The sequence below is a fragment of the Dipodomys ordii genome, unplaced genomic scaffold (assembly GCF_000151885.1).
Source record: "Dipodomys ordii isolate 6190 unplaced genomic scaffold, Dord_2.0 Scaffold12, whole genome shotgun sequence".
Lineage (NCBI taxonomy): Eukaryota > Metazoa > Chordata > Mammalia > Rodentia > Heteromyidae > Dipodomys > Dipodomys ordii.
In genome coordinates this window covers 9,768,253-9,789,694 of record NW_012267228.1, presented here as the reverse complement: position 1 = coordinate 9,789,694, position 21,442 = coordinate 9,768,253, and the positions used below count along the sequence as shown (strand labels likewise).

The following is a 21,442-nucleotide window of genomic DNA, read 5'->3' as shown; positions in this document are numbered from 1 at the left end:
TTATCTCCAAACAACCAGAAAACCAGAAATGGACCTGTGGCTCAAAGTGGTTGAGAGCTAGCCTTGAGCACAAAAGCTCAGGGATAACCCCCAGGTCCTGAGTTCAATCCCTATGACCCACAAATAAACACCAACACCAATACCAAAACCAATATTTAGATGTTTATTATCACAATGTTTCAGAAAAACAATTAGAGCAAGTCAAGGAAAATGGGAATTTCAATCCTGATTGTATTTCTATGAAAGTTGTTATGTATTAACGTTTGCTTAAATAGGAGACAAATGATGTTATGATGTTATTCTTGAAACCAAACTGATATTTGTACATTTCACTTAAAATAACTGTCCTTTGCCTAATTGTTCTTTATTTTTTCTCAAAAAAAATCTTGCTAGAATTATTCAGCTACTCTTGTGAGAACTTTGAACTCTAAAGCTATTATACCAGCCTATTCTAAGATGTTTCTTTATGAGCCTTACTAATGACTCATAATGTAAATGTAAAAAATGGATGGACAAAGCTCCTTCTTGAATGAAATTAGCTAAATGAAGTCATTTTCCTAGCCATTGACACTCATTATAGTGTGCAGAATGCTTTTAAAATGCAGCTTCTTCTGATCTGCAAACATAATGCACTAGAATGGTTTAAGATTTATCACGAGGCTGTCTCTTACCATTTGGAACTATGAAGATTTAGTGAGGCAAAAACCTTTTAACTTTTGTGGAACTATTTGAGAATAGGTTTACTAAAATTAATAAGAGAGACATCAATTTAATTTCTGCAATATGGCTATTTTAAAGTTTATAAATGAATAAAGTGTTCTTTTTGTGTTTTTATTTCTCTTTGCAGGTTATCCAGATTTTCTTCTTAGAAGAAGGAAAGCGAGTCATTGAGATCTTAAATCTCTCTACCTTGTCTCCTTCTTGAAGAACAATGGAGGTGATTTCATGTGGAAGAGGACTATTCCTTTCTGTAATTTTCTTCCTGTTAAAATTAACCACAGCAGTTGAAATACCACTATCAGGTAAAGGGAGAACATTCATAGTCTGTACTGGAATTTTATATTGCCTCGACTTTAAGAAGAAAGTTTGTGGATTGAGAATGTAACTTTTCTGTAATATTTCCATAGATTATTTTTCCCCCAGAAATGTGTCATGAGAATTCTTGTCTGCATTTTAGGGACTGTTTAGTTGTGGTAATTATGTTGCAGCTCATGCTTTTTGCTTCATATGAAAACACTTGGCCTGTAACAAGAAACAGATCTAACAGCCAGTGATCTTTCTCATTCCACATGTCTAAGATGGTCTGCAGTATTATAAACAGCTTTTCTTTTTATACATGTGGGTTGGTTTATGATATGGAGAATTTTGATTTAGTGTTCTGAAATAGTCATACAGACTGAACAGGAATCAAACACAATGACCTTGATGGTATGTGTTTATTTTTAATTTTTGTTTTTAATTGTTGTTATTTAATTATCATTATTACGTAGAGGGGTTATGATTACCTAAGTCAGAAAGTGAGTACATTTCTTTTTGGACAATGTCACCCCTTCCCTTGTGCTCTCCCAATGTTTTCCTTCTGTCCCCACCCACAAGTTTTATGGTTCATTTTCAACATAGTATCTAATGAGTTTCACTGCTGCATTTGTTCACCCTCTGTCCCTCCATTTCTGTGAATAGAATATGTTTTGAAACCATTGTTGAGGTTCACTTTCAATTTCTTCTTATGGCGATTTTATATTCCGTAGTATATCTGCAAGCTTAGATCCCATAACCCAGGTAAGAAATCTCATTTCTACTTTTCTTAACAGATGGATAGGCCTTTCTGACAGTATTCTTAGGTCTTAAGGATCCAATTTCCCTGGCCTATGGATATTTGGATGTACAGCTCTCTTTACTTACAGCCAGCATAACAGATACTCAAGTTCATTACTCTGCGTTCTAAGTGTAGAAATTTATGCGGAGACAGAAGGAGCCTTCCTTACCTCTAGTGAATTCTATTGTAGGAATGTTAAGTGTCAGGTGGGGGGCAACCAATATGCCTGCACCAGGATTACATGTCACATCACATCCCTAAAAATACATGCATGTTCTCCATCTTTCCTCACTAATTCATCACTGCTGAAAGATGTGAAATTTGCTGTTAATCCATGACACTGATATTTATTCTGGTTGTCTCAGTTCCTTATGGACTTTCACGCTGTGATTTCCTCAGACAACAATTCTTATAAAATATTAATGACATATTTTCTGAATATTACCCATTTATTTGGGTCCTCTAGAGCACTCACTCATGAATGCAGCAAAGACAAGTATCTGAGCAGAATGTCAATGAGTCTGGTACCTCTGTAATGGGCTTAATTATAGTGGAAGGGATTTATAATATAGGCTATATATTCATACAAACACCCAAAGGTTATTAGCTCCATTCCCTGAATAATTAGTTATTGTTGAGTCATTACAACTTCAACAAATTTAAGGAAGAATAACATTGTAATAAACATGTTGTTACCAAGTTATTAGCTGTTATCTAAGGGACTCTTGTCATTGCGCATTCTCTCTCACCATTCATAAATGTGATAGAATTTAATAACATGAGTTTGCCATCAATTCAAGATCCACCTCTCTTTCAAAACAGTAATCATCAGAAACAATGTAAATGTCAGTGACACGGGTGTACTTGCATATGAGTAAAATGCTTATAAATATCCAATGAAGAAAAATTGAGTCTGATTTAATGTTCTCAAACCAATAACACTCAGATTATTTACCTCTTTCTCCACCCTTGAGTAAAATCATTCTAATATTGAGATCAGGTGAAAATAAACCTAAAATAATTCTGCTGTCTCCAAGGAGAACGATAATCTATATTCCATACTTGTATCATTGCTTCAGCCCAATACTATTTCTACTTAGAAGTACAACTGACAGAAATATTATAGTTGTTCTGATGAGCAAAATACTTCAGATGAGATATTTTCCCCAAAAGGAACCAAGTGAGTCTGTCACTTTAAGATAAACAACTGACAATATTGTTACTGGTGAAATTTAAGTGTTCAAGCAAAGAGTACAACTATGGAAAAGGCGTATTCTCCACTGTGAGTTTGCCAGCTTTCTAACACTAAGGACTTTTCTGATTCGATCTGTAGTAATATGAAGCATAATGAAAGTCTGATTTTCTCTTACCAGATAAATTAGTATTTGGATGGGTGCTGGTGGCTCATGCCTATAATCCCAGTTACCCAGAAGGCTGAGAGCTGAAGATGAAGATTCAAAGCCAGCCAGGGGAGGGAAAGTCCATAAGACTCTTACCTTCAATTAGCCACCATAAAAACAGAAGTAGAGTTGTGGCTCAAGTGGTAGAACTCTATTAACCATGAGCAAAAAAGCTCGGGGTCAGCACCAAGTTCTATAGTACTTGAGATGTCTCTGAAACATGTTTATCCTTTTACAGAATCATTTAGATGAGCTCATGAATAATATGTTTAATTTTAATTTCTAATATAGTAAATGTTGTTAGTTATTATACATGTGTTATCTTAGAATTCTTAAGAGGCAAACTTTCAAAATGGGGCCAATGTCATGGGGTTCAGGTCCTATTTGTAGCTCTACAATGGACAGTCACTCAATTAAATCAGCCTCTCTGCCAGTTTGCATTGTTCAGAATGGACTTGTCAAAGTCAGTTTCTGCTGCTCCATAGTGTGCATTTCCTAAACATTCAACTCTATGAATGTATTAGAGTTTCTAAGAACTTTGTCAAATAAGGAATGTCTCAAATTGGAAACTACGGAACCTACTGCAATATTTATGTCAATTATTTTCTGCATCCTGCATCAAAATGTAATTCAAGTTTGACTCTCAAAATTCAAGCATGCTATTTGTCTGTTTTTAGTCAATTGTAGTCCATTTGCTTTGCAAGCTCATTGGTGAAATGGATAGTCTAGCTGCTTGAAAAACAAAAAGCAAAACCTTTTCCTTTCTGTTTAAAAAATTAGGTTTGCCTTCAGAATTACTTAACTTGCCAAACACCATTTTTTTTGTAACATGAGGGGAATATTTGAGTATATTTGTTTAAAAGTAGCTATAATATTTGTGACAATGATTATTTTTGTGTTACACCTTATTAAAAATAAGCAACTCTTAATAGATAAATGGTAAAAAGAGATAAAATAATGGGGTATCAATGGGAAATGACAACTATAATATAACTTTATGGAAAGCAATAAATGGAAATCAAAATAAAAGAATTATCTCTTGGTAATCCCTTGCCAGACTTGGGGCTTGAACTCAGGGCCTGGGCACTGTCCCTGAGCTTGTTAGCTCAAGGCTGGTGCTGTACCACTTGAGTCACAACTCCACGTATGACTTTTAGAAGTTAATTGGAGGTAAGATTCTCATGGACTTTGATGCTGGGGTTAGTTTCTCACTGGGATCTTTAGATCTCAGCTCTCTCATTAGTTTGGGTTATACGCCTAAGCCACTGGTTTCTGGCATGAAAAGTGATTTTTAAAACTCATTCTTGCCTGCTAGTGTCTGATGGTGTCAAGGTTATGGGCAGCCACTGTGTTCATACACTGGTTGTGGTAAATATCCCTTGGTTAAAATATCTTTGCAACTGGGCTGGAAAGGTGGTTTAGTGGTAGAGCCCTTGCCTTGCATGCATGAGACCTGGGTTTGATTCCTCAGCACCACATAAGCAGAAAAATCCAGTAGTGGAGCTGTGGCTCAAGTAGTAGAACACTAGCCTTGAGCTAAAGAGCTGAGGGACAGCGCCCAGGCCCAGAGTTCAGGCCCCATGACCACCACCACCAAATATATATATATATATATATATATATATATATGTATATTGCAACTATCCAAAGTCATTGTATTCATGTCCATCAGTGGAAATTTACTGTAAGGTGATAATTCAATAGAAGAGAAATCCATATGCTCAAAGAGATCAGTTGAAATACATGTCACCTGGAAAGACAGATATGGCAAATAGACTAAGGTCCAACAACAAGATAATTGTCAAACAAATGACAGCATACTGATGGGAAGAAACGATGTACAAAGCAGTTCATTAGTTGTAATGTCTCCATGTAAGCATGCAGAAATATGAAATGAACTTTTGAAATGATCCGACTAAGTAAAAAGGTCGTCACATCATTAAAGTCTGAATAGACGCAGCATGAACATTTTTCTCTTGCTTTAAAAACTATTTGTAATTATACTGGAATGAAGTAAAAAATGACTGCCTATGGCAACATGATATAATGACCATACCTTCATTCAAAGTAAATATATTTTTCAAATAGGAAGTCAGATACGTTATATAATTTGCACTCTAGTATCACCTTTTTATTACCAACATAGAAAGCACAGATAACCTGTGCCTCTCATAACCCAAGTAACCTTGTCCACTTTTGGAGAAACTTGTTGTTTAAGTATGCATTTTAACATTTAGTTCAACAGGTTCCAACAATCACAAAACAGTCAAGAGAACAAGTCGCCTTTCCCTTTGACGAGTATTTTCAAATTGAATGTGAAGCTAAAGGAAATCCAGAACCAACGTGAGTGTTCTTCAAACTACTAAATACTCTAACCATATGCTATCATTGATTGTATTTAAAAATCTGAAAAAAAAACTTGTTGGACTCTAAATCTACATATGATTAAAGCTCCAGGTTACCAAGTGAAGAGAGCTTTGTGTGTAAAATTAAAATTGAGTTATTTAACCTATGTTGCATAAGGTTTTCTGTACCTATAGAATGGATATTTCATACCTGTGTCGGCATTGAACTGCATGTTTTTCTGCAATGCAATTCTGTAATATTTACTAACAACCATAAAAATGTATTCTAATATTAGTCTAATGAATTGAAATGGGTGTTAATAAAATAGCAAACAGGATAGAAAATGATGCAGTCAAAAGGATTTTATTTAGTACCATTGTAAAACTGAAAAAGTAATGACAAATTATATATTTGGTACAGTTTCAAATGCTTGACAAGGTTGTTTAAAAACAGCAGTGCTTTGTGATTTTGATTTTGCGTGAGTGCATTAGACCACACATACCACACACACACACCACACACCACACACACACACACATACAGATTATTATATATTTACCTTTATTCCAGCCTCAAGATAAAATCAGAGATAATCCTGCCATGCATTTCTAACTAAGAAAAATTAAATAATTTTCAAAATTATTCTAGAACCCTAGCTTCTTAAGAGGCTAGCAGTTAGAAGCCATCCTGGCAGAAAAGTCTATAAGGCTCTTATTTCCAAATGTCAACACCAACCTTCCCCCAAACCCCAGCCACTGGCAAATAGCCAGAAATAGAGCTGTGGATCAAATGGTAAAGCACTGGCCTTGAGCAAAAAAGTTCAGGGCCCACCCAGGCCAGGCCAGGAAAGACAAAAAAGAGAGAAAGAGAGAAAGAGGGAATGACAGAACCAGGAAAGAAAGAAAGAAAGAGAGAAAGAAAGAAAGAAAAGAAGGAGGGAATGAAAGAAGGAAGGAAGGAAGGAAGGGAAAGAGACAGGTAGGGAGGGAGGGAGAAGGAAAGAGAGGGGAAGGAGGAAAAGAAAAAGAGAGAGGAAGGAGAGAGAGAGAGAAAGAAAGAGGAAAAAGAGAGAAAAAGAGAAAGGTAGAAAAAAGAGAAATGGACGAGGGATGGAAGGAAGGAAGGGAGGAAGGAAGAGAGGGAGGGAGGGAAGGAGGAAGGAAAGAAGGGAGAGAGGAAGGGAGGAAGGAAGGAAGAAGGAAGGGAGGGATGAAGGAAGGGAGGGAGGAAGAGAGGGAGGGAGGAAGGAAGGAAGGAAGGAAGGAAGGAAGGGAGGGAGGGAGGGAGGGAGGGAGAGAGGGAAGAAGGAAGGGAAGAAAAAAGAGGAAGGGAGGAAGGAAGGAGGTATGAAGGAAAGGAGAGGATGGGAAAGGAAGGAAGGAAGGAAGGAAGGAGACAAAACATACCTTCAAATATATTCTTATTTACAACCTTATTCATAGTTTTATTCTTACTGATTTTTTACAATTTGGAAGATTCTTCAGAGATTTTTTCTAATAATATTAAACATTCTATTGTGTAAGTTTCTTAAATTATTTTGGTTTGTCATTTTGTCAGTATTTCTGTGGTTAAAAATAATGTTCTTTTTGTGGGATGAATTTGTTTATTTTTCTTGCAGATTTAGATGGACTAAAGATGACAAGCCTTTCCATCTTTCTGATCCCCGGATAATTGTGTCTAACGGCTCAGGCACATTCAAGATCCCAAATGAGGGACACGTATCTCACTTTCAAGGCAAATACCGCTGCTTTGCTTCTAACACCCTAGGAGTTGCCATGTCAGAGGAAATCGATTTTATAGTCCCAAGTAAGTATTAGAATGGAGATGTTGTTTTACAATTCTTTTAGAAAATACTAAACTAGCCTCTGAATCTTAAACAAAATGTCTATAAATTAAATCAGCCTTTATATTTAATTTTTAAGGACAATTCTAGGTCTTGAAACTTAAAATTTGGACATCCTTTGGAAACAGCATGTTTTGGAAGTAGAGATCTGGCGTAAGTGATAGAATGTCAGCCTTGAAAGAAAAGGCAAAGCAAAAGCTTAAAGCCCTGAATTCTAGCCCCAGTACTAGCAAAGAAAGGAAAGAGAGAAAATGAAGAAAGAATAAGGAAGAGGAGGAGTAGGAGGAGGAGGAGGAGGAAGGAAGGAACAGAAGAAAGAAGGAAGGGAGGGAGGAAAGGAGAGAGGTAGGCAGGAAGACAGCATATATCCAGCTTTCTACCTCATATTGTATTTTTAAAAGAATTTTAAATGGGCCGGGCGCTGGTGGCTCACGCCTGTAATCCTAGCTACTCAGGAGGCTGAGATCTGAGGATCGATCGTGGTTCAAAGCCAGCCCGGGCAGGAAAGTCCATGAAACTCTTATCTCCAATAAACCACTAGAAAACTGGAAGTGGCGCTGTAGCTCAAGTGGTAGAGTGCTCGCCTTGAGCTGAAGAGCTGAGGGACAGTGCCCAGGCCCAGAGTTCAAGCCCCACAACCAAAAAAAAATTTTTTTTAAATGGATAAAAGACCTCACTCTGAATGAGAAAATACCTTTTATTTTTTAAATTAGAAGATTGAAAACATTGATTACGATAATGAGTGCATTTATGACCCCAGGGAAGTGTCTAAACTTACACCGAACCCCATGAAGGGACTCATTAGCAATTTATTTGACTATATTTTATTTTAGATTATTTGCCAAAATGTTTTATAAAGAAAATAAAAGGTAAGATACATCTCAGAAATCATTGATAAAGCCAATTATTAAAATCCCACCTATTTATCAATATATTTGGAAGTGATAAATAAAGCTTTAAAATGACAAAGTAGCAAAATATATAAACTTTAACCTTAAACTGGAATGGTCAATAAGAATGTACAAATGTGTTTAGCATCATTAGTAATCAATGGTAACCCAAATAAGAAAAGCGTTTGTTCTTATGTAATGGGGAGTGATTGTACCTGAGAATAGCAGATTCAGTGGAAACATGAAGATACCCTAGCCCCGAGCTAGCACTGATGGTTTATTTTACTTATTTTATTTTACTTTATTTTACCTTAACTTCCTTAAAGACAAGCTTAGGTGTGATCCAACAACTCTCTTCATTTGCTCTGATGTTCTTTAGCCTGCACACATTAAGATTATTTGCTCATGGTGGACTGGCATAAACATTTTGGTTTATTCATGAAGACAATACCATTAGCTTTGAAAAAGATATTCAATCATAAAAAAACAAATCTTGGTGAAATACCACACCATGTAATAAAATATTGGTTAGGAGAATAATTTTAGATGGTAAATGTTTAGTGAAAACAAGTATGCTCAATGGAATATTCAGGAGAATAATTACCTTTAATGCAAGAAGGAGGGACCAAGGTCAGCTCCAGACAGAAGGGTTGTAAGACAGTCACCCCATAACCTGTGGGTGATGTGTTGAAAGGGTTTTAGTTGGAGGATGTCTTTGAATCTTTTAAATTTATTTTATAAATGGCCTTTGTATAGACTCAAAATTATTAAGAACTCTACATAATGATTCATCTAAAGTAGATATTCTGACTTAATGAGATATTGTACCAATGTCAGCGAGAAGTAGCAGGTGCACTTGGAGACTCATACTGGGGTTCTAAACTTGAAATGATATTCAGAACAAACTGTCTGTGGCTTTTAAATCAGACAGTATTGTCCTGAAAATTATGGGTGAGTCTGTATAGTTCTGCAGTCAGGTCTCTCTATCCAAGGGTTATGAATAAGGGGATAGCTCCTTGGATGGAAAATGTTTGAAAATAAAGATCGCATGCTGTTGTGATATGCACACAGTACAACAGCTAGTCACATGGCTTTATTTGAATTGTATTAGCTGCTATAAGCAGTCTTGAGATAACTTAAAGTCTATAGGAGAACATGCCAAGTTATAGGTAAATATTATATCTGTTTTCATAAGGAACTTGAGCATTGCAGTTTTTGCATTCCCTAGGAAGGGAGGGAGTGGTCCTAAACACATTCCTGTGGATACTTGAGGACAATTGCCTGTGTGTATGTCTCTATAGAAAGATGATAAATGGGATACATGATAAAGACAAACAGACAGACAAGTAGATAGATATAGATAGATAGATAGGTAGATAGATAGATAGATAGATGGATAGATAGATAGATATAGGTAGTAGAAATAAGTTAGACAGACAAGTAGGTAGATAGGTAGGTAGGTAGATAGATATAGATAGATAGATAGATAGATAGGTAGATAGATAGATAGATAGATAGATAAATAGGTAGGTAGATAGATAGATAGATAGATAGATAGATAGATAGATAGATAGATATAGGTAGTAGAAATAAATTGAAATTTGAACTATGAAAGACAGCAATTTTAAGTATCTAGTGTGGTAGAAATATTAGGGTGATCTCTAACATAGATGCTGGTTGTTGCTATTGGGACACAAAGAAAAAGGTAGCTAAATCTATTGCAGAGCCCCCCAAAGTATGTTTTTTTAATTAAAAAATAACAAATTTTTGAAAAATAATATTTTTTTCTCTTTTCTTTCATTAGATATCCAGACTAGGTGAAAAGATGAGCAACATAAAGATAATTCTAGGCAGACTATGACAGTACTGAAGTTAAGAGCTGAGCTATGTAGTGGGTGATTGCTTTGTTTAGTTCTGCTGCAGTAGAGAAGAGTAACCTGAGTTTGGTTTCTTATGCATTGTTTTCAGTCTCTCCTGAAATTACTCCATCACCTGAGAGTTTCCCATTACCTCGGGTGTGTTGAATAGGATCACCAGCCCAAGCCTCAGGAGTTGGCAAATCTGACTCTATCTAAAGCTTCCTAAAACCCTTAACAATTGTTTCTTCCCTTAAGCTACAAAGAATTGATTCTCCTTTCCCATTGTCAGAAATATATCGTTCTGGTTTTAGACTTTTTGGTACTCAGCCCTGCCTGGGTTATTATTTTCTATAAGCTGAAACTTTTACACACAATGTTTAGTTTTCTTTTTTCAACAATATTGCATTGAATTAGCTAGGGGGAAAGCGAGTGTGTATCGGGGAATACCCTCTACCTTAGGCTAGGGTCCATGGACTTTCTGCCTCCTAACATTGTCTTTTGTTGATGTTTGCTATCTAAGGATTCATGTGATTTACAACCCTTTTCATGCCCGAGTTTTACTTAGAGTGTTTTTTAGATCTGTCCACACTCTTACACCTATCAGCCTGTCCTTTCTTTTTGTGCCTTAGTACTTTGCCTTTATGTGGATACACTATTTTTTAAAATTCATCCTTAAGTCAATGACAGTGTGAATTTTTTTTTTTATTTTGTCAGTTACGAGGCTTGAACTCTGAGCCTGGGTGCTGGCCCTCAGCTCTTCCGTTCAAGGCTAGTGCTCTACCACTTGACCCACAGCTCTACCGTTTAAGCTATAGCACAACTTCCAGTTTTCTGAGTGGCTTATTGGAGATAAGAGTCTCAAGGCCTTTCCTGCCCCGTATCGCTTTGAACAAAGATCCTCAGAACTCAGCCTCCTGAGTAGCTAGGATTACAGGCATGAGCCACCAGGCCCGGCTAGTTAGAAACATTTCTAGCTTAGGAGTTTATTAAAAATAATACTGTTGTATATTGTTGGTAGTTTATGAAGCATTTAATGGTATGCTGTTGTAATTGTCATAGATATTAATTAAGACCCTTGAAATGAGAAAGATTTTGTGGTGTTATCTCTCCTCCTCTGCATTGTCTATTGAAGGGTGAGTCCCTATGGGCGGGTACCAGTCGCTCACACCCATAATCCTCTCTACACAGGATCTGAGGATCCAGATTCCAAGCCTGCCCAGCATGGCCCTGAAACACTTATCTTCAACTAATCTCAAAACAGCTATGGCTCAAGTGATAGAGTGGTAGCTTTGAGCAAAAAAAGCTTTGGACCAGCACTCAGGCCCTAAGCTCAAGCATAGAACCAGCACACACACACATACACACACACACACACATACACACACACACACACACACACACCATATGATCAGTAGTTGATTTATTGCACAAAGCTATGACTCAAAGAATAAATGATTTCTAAATAGTACTAAAATAAGTGGTAAGCTTGGGGATATGTATGTGATATTTTAAGGAAAACCACTTGGGATTATGAATGTGACATGTCTCTACTTTCTTCTACTTCCAAATTCCCAAGGACACTTTTCTTGAAATAAATCCTAGCTTGTTCCCATTCTGATTTGAGAGGCTAGGGCAGGAAAGGGAATGGGGCTTTATGACTAAGATCTTCTACTGAAGAAGATCCATGTCCGGCTCAGCATACAGCTGTGCATTTCAAAGATTTCATCAAGGCTGAGGATTTTGCACTCAATAGAGTATGGAGATGGCTGAAAGGAAATGGGCTGATTTGTATCTCTTTCCTTAGCACAAATTCATTACAGGCTCATGGACTGAGAGGCAGTGTTATTTCTCTGTAGTCCTAAGTGGATTAATAGGGAACTCTACAGGAAATGGGAATCAATTAATTCTCTGTACAGTAGGAAGCTGGAGTTAGGGGTAATACAACATGTGAGCATTCTTGATAATGATAGAAGGCTGGAAGCAATTTGCCAAGCACATTCAAGTGAAATGTGAGGCACTCAAAAGCTCACCAGGGCCAGCCTTAGAAACAGAGCAACAAGTCATAGTAGATAAAGCTCTCTGACACCGGAAGCTTAGTCCAATCATGCAGTGTGTGTGTGTGTGTGTGTGTGTGTGTGTGTGTGGCGGGAGGGAACTTAACTTAATTAACATATCCCATTTATACTTGAAGCACAGTGTTTCCTTCCATCTGCCCTCTATCTTGTAAATATATCCCACGTATTTGCATTAAATTCCAAAATAAATTGTTGAGATATAAATTACAGGGAAAATTGGGGGCAGCACAAGAATGAAATTATCTCATTGTGTGTGTGTGTGTGTGCGTGTGTACACGCTCATGGGCACGTGCGTGAGCCCATGCACTCACATACGCATGCACACATCTGAAGGCTAGGTCTGAGGCTTGAACTCAGGGCCCCAGCACAATCAGTTCCATTTCTGCCATCCCCCCACATTTAAAAAAAGTTCATTGGAGATGAGAGTCTCCTGAACGGTCCTGCTCAGGCTGCCTTTGAACCTCAATCACAGCCTACTGAATGGTTAGGATTACAGGCATGAAGAGCCACCGGTGTCTGGACTTATCTCATTTAGTTTTTTAAACATGTGATAGTGGTTTTACATTAAGCAAACTTGAAGTATTCGAATGGTAGTAGCCAGTACAGATTGAGTACTTTGTTAGTTTCAGCCACTATTTTCATTGGTTCACTGGAAATACTGTATTTAAACTTGGCTACAAACCAATGAGATAGATAGTCATCATTACACTTTCCATGGTATGGATGAGTATCCTATCACATTATCTAACAAGTCCAAGTTAAGAAACGAAACCAGGATTCAGTCCCCAGTGGCTGAATCTAGATTTCATGTGAATAACACGAAGCTGAATGGTACTGCCTGTAATTGGTTATCCTCTAAATAAGCAGAGAGATGTTTTATGTGGTTAAAAATAGCGTGAAGTTGAGTAGCAGAATCAAAAAGGTATGGGAATATTGATTTTGTTCCGTTAGTGCTAGAGAAAGGTAATCTATGTGCTTCATAACTTCCTAGTAGTTAAAGCACAAGTTATGTTTATACTGCAGTGGTTAATTTCCTGAATGCTATTTAATTATATTAACCTGATGCCATTTCATTACTGATTTTCACAGTTTGAGTTTTATGATTAACTACCATTAGAAAGATTCTGGTCCCGGGGAAGCTTTTGAGAATCTTAAGAAATAAAGAGGATTCTACAATGTCAATTTACTTATTTATTTGTATTGTGGGGGCTGAACTCTGGGCCTGGGTGCTGTCCCTCAGTTCTTCAGCTCAAGGCTAGCACACTACCACTTGAGCCACAGCGCCATTTTGCTGCTTTACTTTTTCTGCCTATGTGGCGCTGAGGAATTGAACCCAGGGCCTCATGCATGCGAGGCAAGTGCTCTACCACTGAGCCATCCTCCTAGCCCATTTTTTTTTTAAGGAACAGGGAGGGATGTGGAGAGTAATGAAAGGCGTGACATTGATTAAGAGACATTGTACTCACACACTGACATGGTAGATGGCACCCCCTTGTATAACTACTTAAAGATAATAAAATATAATAAAAATATTAAAAGGGCACATGGAAAAGTAAGGAAATTATTTACAATCTACATACCCGGGGGGTTCAATGTGAGATTGAACTCAGACTACCCCACAGGATAGTTTCTAGGTAGCGTTTTGTTGTTGTTGTTGTTAGAAGTCTTCATCATGAAGATGTCAACTTTGCTGAATTTTGGACTGGAAGAAGAGAGGTAATGAGGTTTTGAACATTGACCGCCCCTGAGGAGATCCAGGGGACTTTGTATTTGCAGCTTCACTGGGTCTAGCACCCTCTGCTGATAAAACATGTTGTGCAGCTAAGGCCTCCAGGAAAAATTTTTCACACTAGATTCTAACTGGGGGTTGGAGATGGAGTTTTCAAGAAGCGAAGCATAAATACATAGTTTTGGCACGTGAATAGTAGACACGAAGGAGAATAGGAGGACAGGGAAGTTTGTGTTGTGCTTAATTTGCTGGTGCAAATAGAATGGCAATGGGCTCACATAGAAAAAGAAGGAGTGGACTTCAATTAGATTGGGTTGTAATGGAACCACTGAACATGCTTAGAGTTTCCGTGGGTAGAAAGGAATATCTCAGTAAATTCTGATCCTTTTGCAGAGAGTGACTCAGGGTCAAGTTCATTCTTGTTAAAAATATAGTTCGGTGATTGTTTATCCTTGTGCCAGTAGTCGGGCTTGAACTCTAGGCCTCTACTCTAACTTGGCTTTTCCTCTGAAGGCTGGAGCTAGTCTAATATTTAGGCCTATGTTGACATTTTGCTGGTTAATTGGACATAAGGGTCTCAGGGACTTTGGCCTTGAACCTTGTTTTTCAGAGTTCAGCCTCATGAGTAGCTCGGATTATAATTGTGGGCTACTGGTGCCCAAGTAATTGTTTCTTTGTGATGTTTGATTGTCTTTTAGAAATATGTTGGTAAGCCAAAGGTGTATAGTTGCCTCACATGGACACAAATCATCATTTATTATTAAAACCACTACATATGTCCACACTAAATAAGGCTGATATTTATCATAAAAAAAGAGTTAGTGAAATACTCTGGTTAGAATTTTTTTTTAGATAACATTTTTTCTTTATTTCAGTTGAAATTGACTGCATGCCTGCTATGCTGATAGTAATTAAAATTAGCAGTTATCTGGAAATGTTAAAAATTTGTTTCTAGAATAGAAGCCAACTAAGTAAGGCATTCCAAAGTCAAGAGAATAAGACCTAAATAATTCTGACAAATTAATTTCTTGTATAATATTAATTATAATTACAATGTAAAATGAATATCTTGTATAATATTAACCTTAGATTAATAAATATATAAATGCCCTTACCTGTTTCCTGATCTTAATTACATCTTTAGCTAACTATTCCAAAGATTTATAGCATGTGTTACAGACTTATAAAATTTCTTTTCTTTTATTATGCCTCAGAAACCTGTTGAATTACATATTTATATATTCATAGCTAGAATTTTATGATGTACATTTAATTAATGTTGGGGTAATAGTGCTTCACTGGCACTGTTACCTCTGTGAATCATTAGATTATTTTTTTCTTCAAGCCCTGAGAGAACAGTTCTCAAATTAAGTTTTGATATATCTTATTAGTTATGTCTTTTAGCTATAGCTATAGATATTAGTTATCTCTTTTATCTCTAGCTATAGATATTATCCAGTGAGCTGTGAGTTCACATTAAATACTGAGGAGTTTGCATACTATAGAATGGAAATGCAGAGCCATTCCATTATATTTTCTGTTTCTCTTCCTCTGTTTCTTTTATCCTTTGTTTCTTTTATCGATAGATTCAACTGCCACCCAGCCACTATGTTGTCTTTACTAGTATGTTCTGGGTTTCATTTACAATAACTTTACATGTGATTTGAATTTGGATGTCTGAGCACATAATATGTGGGATGTATGTGTGTGTGTGGGGGGGGATGGCACTAGGGCTTGAACTCAGAACCTTGGAGCTTCCTCTCAGTGCTGACACTCTACTACTTGAGCCACAACTCCACTCCTGGTGTTTTGGTAGTTAATTGGAGGTAAAAATCTTATGGACTTTTCTGCCCAAGATGGCTTCAAATCATAATCCTAATATCTCAGCCACCCGAGTAGCAAGTGTAAATCATCAGTATCCAGCTGTATTTCTTTATGAGTTACTACATCTTACTTTATACCACCTCTTTTCTGGAAAATGACTTAAGTAATATTTCTCTCAATCCAAACGTGGGTTTTACAAAATAGCTCACATGGTATTTTATCATGGTATTTGTCATGTGGTGAGCAAACTAAACATATGTTTCTAACTTTTCATAGAAACCGTATGTTATAGAAAAGGTATAATTCAGGGAAGATTGCCATTTCGAGCATGTTTTCAGATTTCCAGAGGAAATCTGATAGAAACGAGTGGACCAGGAGGGAATCCACAGAGAGCCAGTCATGCGCTGCATGCGTACAGATAAGCCTGCCTTCCCGAACTGCTGAGAGGCTGCAGCCACCACATGGCTTCCTGCGCTTTGGAGCTTTGAAAGGTCCTTGAATTTAGACAAAAAGCAATTTATAGTAACCAGCTGGTGTGTCTGTAGAAGAAATGTCAGCAAATTCCCTCAACTATTGTAAGAATGGGGCGGAGGATGAGGGGCTTAGGAACACATAAGAAATGCACAAAGAGGCTCAGAAGAAATTGTGCTGTAAAGGAGCAGACCTTTAGACCTCCAAGAATAAAATGATAGTGTATCATGAGCCTCAGGTTCAGAATATAATACAGAAATGGAATACTGGCTAATAAATCCTATCAGATCAGGATGCTTATAAATATCTTTTTTTTATAAGCTCATGGCCCTCAGTACTAGCCTACAGAGTTTGAAAATGAAAATAACCCCCTCAACAAAAATGTAAAACAGCCATATACTGTTCAGGCTGAATGAAGTTTTATATCCTTATAAATATAAATACATCTGTAAGAATATTAATCACTGTTGTTGGAGTTCTAATTCTGTGTTGCTCTTTTATAGCCTTGGCTCATGTATGAGAAGCAAACAGATTTAAATATTGGAGAATTTTCTTTCATATACCAATTCCATTTCATCTAAAATTATATTTATGCTGCTGGTTCTCTTTGCAATTTACAGTAGTCATGTTTGGCTTTTCACTGGACACGTATCAATTTTCTCAATGTAGGGGTTTGAATTTTTTATTTAGCGTAGTTAATTCTCTGAACAGATATCTGCCAATCACATTTAAGACCTTTGCAGTGAACAGCAGATAGGGCATATAAAACTCAACTGTATTTGGAGAACAGATGATTATTTTTCTCTTTGAAAACTAAAATAAGCGAATACTGTGACTTACACCTCAGCCTGGAAAAAAAATATGCACAAGTGTATTTTTGTCTTATTGATGTCACACCGCAACAATCTTTTTTTTTGGCCTAGGATTGAAGCATTTTAAAATTATATAAGCATGCACATCCGTTTCTTAAAAGTGTTTTAACCTCTGCGGGGGGTGGGGGGGATGAATGAGCCAAGCAAGGGCCCATGGTGTTGAATTTCTTTAAAAATATTCCATTATTTTGGGGCTGGGAAGGTGGCTCAGTGGTAGAGCGCTTGCCTTGCAAGCCTGAGGCCCTGGGTTCGATTCCTCAGCACCACATAAGCAAAAAGAAAAAAGCAGGAAGTGGTGCTGTGGCTCAAGTGGTAGAGCGCTAGCCTTGAGCTGAAGAGCTGAGGGACAGTGCTCAGGCCCAGAGTTCAGACCCCACGACCGGACCAAAAAAAAAAATATTCCATTATTTCAAAAAGCATATTCGTGACTGGTAATACTATAGAAGGTGCTGTGGCATTATGTGCTCACTTGAAATGATGTCTTAAAAATTATCTTCACACCAGGTGTTCCGAAATTCCCCAAAGAAAAAATCGATCCCTTGGAAGTGGAAGAAGGTGACCCCATTGTCCTTCGTTGCAATCCGCCCAAAGGCTTACCCCCGCTGCACGTTTACTGGATGAATATTGGTAAGGAATGCTGCACCCCATTGACAAGAGTGCAGATTAATTGCATGTTGATTAAAAGAAAGATGCCAAATGTAAAATTTTCTCGTAAGCGTATTCCTGCAGACTCAAACAGGTTACTTCAAAACAGACAAATTCAAAAGTCTGCCCTGGGTCCTAAGTATAAACTAAAGTGCAAATGGGGAAACATTTAGACAAACCACTAAAGCTATCTCTTGATCTTATTACATTTGAAAATATAAGAATAGGTCTGTGAAGACTGGACTTTCTATATTCCAATTAATTGCCTTTTGGGATATAGGTCATGTTCGAGTTGAGACTGGCTTGTGTTTGGGTTGCTAACTTAGTATTTCTGTTGTAAGTATATTCTACCTGCCAAATGAACAGACGCACAAACAAATTAGTGTTAACCTTTGTGCTGGATTTTCCAAGAAGCTTTCCTGACATAAATTCCAGGGTTTCTCCCTCTCCTTCTCCCTTTCCTTCTCCTTCTCCCCTTTCCCCCCTCCTCTCCCTCCTCTTTCCTTCCCTCTGTCCCTCCCTCCCTTCCTTCCTTCCCTTCTTCCTTTCCTCCTTCCTTCCTTCCTGCTTGCCTGCCTGCCTGCCTACCTTCCTTTCTTCCTTCTCTCCCTTCCTTCCCTCCTTCCTTCCTTCCTTCCTTTTTTGGTGCAGGTACTGTACTAGAGATTGAATTCAGGGCTTGGACCTTTTTCACTCAAAGCTGCCATCCTAACACTTGAGGTACAATCCACTTCTGGCTTTGGATATAAGAGTCTCTCAGACTTTTCTGTCTGGACTGGCTTCCAACTGTGATCCTCATATTTCAGACTGCTAAGTAGTTAGGGTTACAGTGTGAGCCAGTAGTGTCTGGCACAAATCCCAGCTTTCTGTAAAGCCCTCTTTTAGCATTGCTTTAGCTCCCTAGATATTTCCTCACTATGTCCCACATAGAAAACTATATATATATATTTTTTTTTCAAAATAAAGCAAAAGAAGCTGCTTTTGGCTGAAGCCAAAATTGCAAACTCCATCTCTCAGGTTGCACTGGGACAGCATTGTATATATCTCCTTTCAGTAGCACTGTTTCAAAAAAATATCATACCCCCATCCCTCCAAAAATAAAAGAATGTTCAATCATTATCCAACTTGACTGGTTTTCCTATAGGTCAGTGCAGACTTGGAGCAGAAGTAAAGATCTAAAAAGACACACAATGTTCAAGTGCTCGACCGTCAGTGGCAGCTTTGTTCATGAGTTCCTAGTTCCTTGTCTTTATTTATTTACTTAATTTTATTGTTTATTATAAAGGTGATGTATAGAGGGTTTACAATTGCATAGGTCAGGTAGAATACATTTTGTTTGGACAATGTTACCCCTTCCCTTGCTCCTTCTCAGTTTTCCCCTCCTATCTCCACCTAGGAGCTGTGTAGTTCATTTCTTATTTTAAAATATTTGCCTATTCATTGCTCTTTTAGCATTACCAAATTTGAGAGGAATAGGAGAAGAAAAGAAAAAAATCAAATAAGGTGAAATAACCTAAAGGGATTAAAAATGAATGAATGGAAAAAAATACTTGTAGGGGACAAAGGCCCCTCACAATCACTCCATATTTCCTTCCAGAATTAGAACACATTGAGCAAGATGAACGAGTCTACATGAGCCAAGATGGGGATCTGTACTTCGCCAATGTGGAAGAAAAAGACAGTCGGAATGACTATTGTTGCTTTGCTGCATTTCCAAGATTGAGGACGATCGTACAAAAGATGCCAATGAAATTAACAGTGAACAGTTGTAAGTCCAAATCATGTATCAATCTGTCTTGCATGCTGAATGCAAATGTGTGTGTGTGTGTGTGTGTGTGTGTGTGTGTGTGTGTGTGTGTAATTTCATCCTGGCAGGAGCCATTTAGATCAGGGTTGGTATTTTCCGTGATTATTTCATTCAACTCCAGAGACTTCATCCAGATGAACAAAACATCTGCATGTGCAGATCAACAGTAGCTCTTTTTCTGCAGCCGGGGTGGGGGGTGGGGGGAATCTCAATTCACAGTACAAGTGTCTTTCATTTGATATATGCAGGATCTAGTCAGTTTTCCCTGGGTGAAACACACAATGAAATTCCTGGATTTTCTAAAGCAAGATGACAGCATTGATTCACTGCGACCTTGCATAACGTGGCAGGCGGGAGATGGGAGACCAAACAACAGAGTCGAAAATAAGAGAATCAGGATTAACATTTTTAGCAAGGGTTTTTTTTTCTTTGTCCTTCCTAACTTGGCAAAGTTATTCCAACTGATTCTGTTTCCTATTTGTTTCTGGGTTCCCAAATGGGAAAGAGTAATTAGTGGGAGGAGGAACATAAGACTCAAAGGGAAGAGATAATCCACAATCGTTTTACAGGCTGAATAATTGGCTTTGGAATTGTGGAGAGCTGGCATGACCATTTTATTGTCTGATGTGGTCCGTATTTCATGGTTTTTTTTTCATTATTGTATGTAGAATCATACTGCCATGCCGTCACCTGAATCCTTTCCACCTGTACTCATCCATGGGAATTCCAGAATAAGCTCTTCATAATTTCTTCTGTGCTAAACCATATTCCCATAACCATGTGAGAGGGGAACCATGTTCTACCCCATTCTGTAATTTCCTGCAAAGACATGACTGATCATTTTTTATTAATAGCAGCATGTACCATTATGTTTGTGTTGTTTTTCTTCCATTTGTTTTTTATTTCAGTAAAGCATGCTAATGAGTCAAGTTCATCCACAGAAATTAATTCCAAGGGTAAGTTAAGCAGTGCAAAGAATTAGTATTAATTTTTACCTTAATACTTATTCAGAGATCACACCTCAAAATATGAATGATTCCTTTGTTACCTTTATGAATTTATTACAATGCTAGCATTCCTAATTTAAAAAAACTGATTACCATGGAGTTTTTTATTGTCCTCTTTAGTGCATGCAAAAAAACCTGAATTTTACATATTCATAACTATAAAAATATAAAATAGTTAAATATTATTATAATATACTAATACATTATGTTAAATATAAAATTATTAAATTATATTTATAACTATATAGGTATAATGACATTTAATTAGAATTATGTAGCACATTATTTTGTATCACTATATTATTATAATTCTATAATATCACATAATTTATTAAGATGCATAGATACAGATGTAGGTATTTAAAATAATTTTATTTTCATTTTTGATCATTTCTTTTTAAAAAAAATTATCTTTATGTAATTGTACCAAGGAGTTTCAATTAAACATTTCCATTCATTAGTACGATACATCTTGATCAATGTCACCTCTTTGCTTGTTCTCTGCCAATCTCTTTCAAACCCTATCCCCTCAATTTAACTGGTCCCATTTTCACACATGTACATTGAATAATATGACCGTGTTATCTTGGGTTTTCTAATGCATCTTTTGTACTACATTAGATGGATAGCTTTATATGAAGCAAATAAAAAGAAATATTTAAGGGTCAAGAGAAGTAGGAAAACACTGAATTTAAGAAAATTAAATGAATATCTTTCTCACAAGACTTGTTAGAATAGCTAATAGACCATGATGCATTGCGATTCTCTGGAGAAGACTAGAGTTTTGCGGTGTTTTCTCAGTTTGTTTGTCTGTGAGACCTTTCTTGTTTCATTTATTTTAACCATAGAACACCTGTT

At 37.1% G+C, this 21,442-nt stretch overlaps 1 protein-coding gene across 3 annotated transcripts in view; it reads left to right on the top strand.

Moving 5' to 3' along the window:
- Positions 1-931: 931 nt before the first annotated feature.
- Chl1 (cell adhesion molecule L1-like) overlaps positions 932-21,442 on the top strand; it is a 74,835-nt gene continuing 54,324 nt past the window's right edge. For 2 of the 3 annotated variants that reach the window (XM_013010407.1, XM_013010405.1), the window contains exons 1-6: positions 932-1,022; positions 5,454-5,559; positions 7,181-7,368; positions 17,630-17,752; positions 19,368-19,538; positions 20,486-20,533. In XM_013010407.1, coding sequence (XP_012865861.1) covers positions 932-1,022; positions 5,454-5,559; positions 7,181-7,368; positions 17,630-17,752; positions 19,368-19,538; positions 20,486-20,533 — 727 coding nt within the window. The remainder of the gene's footprint in view (positions 1,023-5,453; positions 5,560-7,180; positions 7,369-17,629; positions 17,753-19,367; positions 19,539-20,485; positions 20,534-21,442) is intronic. The other variant, XM_013010406.1, reaches the window with a different exon arrangement.